The sequence below is a fragment of the Pterocles gutturalis genome, unplaced genomic scaffold (assembly GCF_000699245.1).
Source record: "Pterocles gutturalis isolate BGI_N339 unplaced genomic scaffold, ASM69924v1 scaffold33432, whole genome shotgun sequence".
Classification (NCBI taxonomy): Eukaryota; Metazoa; Chordata; class Aves; order Pterocliformes; family Pteroclidae; genus Pterocles; species Pterocles gutturalis.
Genome location: NW_010113846.1, coordinates 1 through 2364, shown reverse-complemented (window position 1 = coordinate 2364; position 2364 = coordinate 1). Strand labels below are relative to the sequence as shown.

The following is a 2364-nucleotide window of genomic DNA, read 5'->3' as shown; positions in this document are numbered from 1 at the left end:
CGGGCCTGTGCGGCCCGGCCTCCCCGTACCCCTCTCCTCCCCCCTGGCAGGGCTCACCCGGCCTATCCGCATCAAGGAGCCTCCGAAGCCCAAGCAGGTGGATCGGTGGACGGAAAAACGGGCCTTGTTCGGCGTCTACGACAACGTGGGGATTCTGGGTAAGACACCCTCCCCCCCGTGGTCCCAGGAAAGGGAGGCGGGGATCGGGACCGGCCGCCCTAGGAACAGGCTCATGCAGGGCCTGGTTTCATCCTCTCTGTTCTCAGGTGGCTTCCAGATCCATCCAAAGAACCTCATCGTCGGGCCCAAGTGGCTGAAAGGCTGGCGGGGGAACGAGCTGCAGAGGTGCATCCGCAAGAAGCAGATGGTGGGCGATCGGATGTTTGTAGAAGACTACCACAAACTCAGCAAGAGGATTCGGTACTTGTACAAGCGCTTCAATCGTACTGGGAAGCACCGCTAGGAGCGACTGTGGGTTCAGCATGGTTTTGTGGCACTGCAGTCAGAATAAAGCTAGTTTTCACACAGCTGGGTTCCCAGTGCTTTCTGCAACCTTCGCTGTGCATTTCTGGCCTGCTCGCAAGGTCCTGCGTTGCTCCAGGCCCGAGCTTCTCTGTGCAAGTTCTGTCCCCTCAATCATTTCTCACATACCTCTCATTGACATCTGTTCCAGCCTGCATCCCTGAACTTGACCTGGGAGTCTTCTATTTGGCCAGGCTTCTAGCATCCTTTTAGTCTCTGTGAGCCCCAGGTTCTCACATTGTCCTACTTGACAATTTCAATGCATTCCAGCTTAGGTTTTACTCGGAGCCAAATTTTCAAGTTAGTGCTAAGAGTGCCTGCCAATACATCTTCCTGGTCACTGCTTGCCACCTTACCCTCCATTTGTCTGTGATTATTAAGTATGAATGTTCCAAATGTTAGTTGAAATGCATCAAAACCTGTCTTAAGAACAGGATTTGTCTCTGTTTCACACTGATGATGACTTAACCCTGTACTGATGACACTTACTGACCAAGTAGGCTGTTGTTTATAATTTAGTCAGGATTTGCAAAAATAATTTAGGCACATAACTGTTTTTAAAATCTCTATCTTCTGGTTTTCCATAACTATTAATTGGTTCCTTTAGAGGAGAAGTTACAGCGAGTCAAAGCTGGCATCCCTCTAGTCCAGCATCACGAAGACCATTATATACTTCAGAAAAATCTGTAAGATGAGCAGGTATCTGCCTGTCTCTTCTCAGTTGTTAATTCGGTTGACTTTACATATCCTGTTACAGAGCAATGCTACTTTATCTTTAAAAGCGCTTGGTTGGAAGTGGTAGGGAATTAAAGTAACTTTCTTTAGGTGTAAGTGTTAGAAAGGTGAAGCCAAAGTCTCTGTTCAAGCAGCTGAAGTCCATGTTCTCAGAAGCAGGGTGGCAGACCTGTGGGACTCTTACCAAAAAGTGTAGATTCAGGAAATGTACAGATTCAAATGGAGATTGAGCAAGCACCTGGAAGAGAGCAGCTGGAGGTTATTACATACATCAGAAACTGGAAAAGTGTCAGAGAAAAGTATCTTGTACCCTTCGTCAGCTCTTAGTCCCTAAAGCACCAACTTGGCAAGGGCTCTGTGGGCCAGTAGTTCCACAAGCTCCATCTCTTGTTATCTGCAATGGTTATTGGAATGGTCTTCAAACCATGGTGGGAAGGTTGCCAAGGTACAGAAGCTTCTTCCCATCTTTGTCCCTTTACAGTTTGTCTGAAGGCACAGCTTAAAAACCATCAATTCTGCTGAGGCTACTGCTGGGTTGCTCCTTAACCCTCAATAGTCCTATCTGCAGATCATCTGTCTCTAGTCACAACCCCGTAATAAGTCTTCACCTTTCTTGCAGCAAATGTCTTGGCTCCCAGGCTGTAATTTAGACTGTCTCTATCTTGTGTTACCTACTAATCTATACAATCTGACACTGAAGACTTTTATTAACAGCCTGTATCACCTTATGAAAGGAACCTGAAGTTCAGTGTAGGTGTGAACCAGTCGCTTGCCACCCTACTCACCACCCTGACCGCTGTGCAGAAGGACTTCTTGTTCCAGTACGCTTTCCAGTTCCCTTCCTTTTTGTCCTGCATTGAAGAGCCCACCCTGCTGATCCACGACTTTTGATTCTCTAAATCTTTAGATGGGAAAAAAACCAAACATGCAGCTGTTCTTGGGGCTGCTGCTGGAGTCTCATCTCCCCCCGTGGGCAGCGGAGTCTCGACCCCAGCCACTCCAGGGACTCGTTCCGGTTCCCTTTTCCGCCGTGCGGGATGGTGGAAGCAGGCCAGCAGCGCTGTATTTTAATTGAGCAGAGCCAACACACGCTCTAGGGAAGGAGCG

At 48.5% G+C, this 2364-nt stretch overlaps 1 protein-coding gene across 1 annotated transcript; it reads left to right on the top strand.

Moving 5' to 3' along the window:
• Nucleotides 1–4: 4 nt before the first annotated feature.
• Nucleotides 5–463, top strand: MRPL51 (mitochondrial ribosomal protein L51; the record flags this gene model as incomplete). Its single annotated transcript, XM_010074656.1, has 2 exons — nucleotides 5–158; nucleotides 267–463. Coding segments are annotated over 2 exons (351 nt in total), but the record flags the coding sequence as incomplete, so codon positions are not given.
• Nucleotides 464–2364: the final 1901 nt, after the last annotated feature.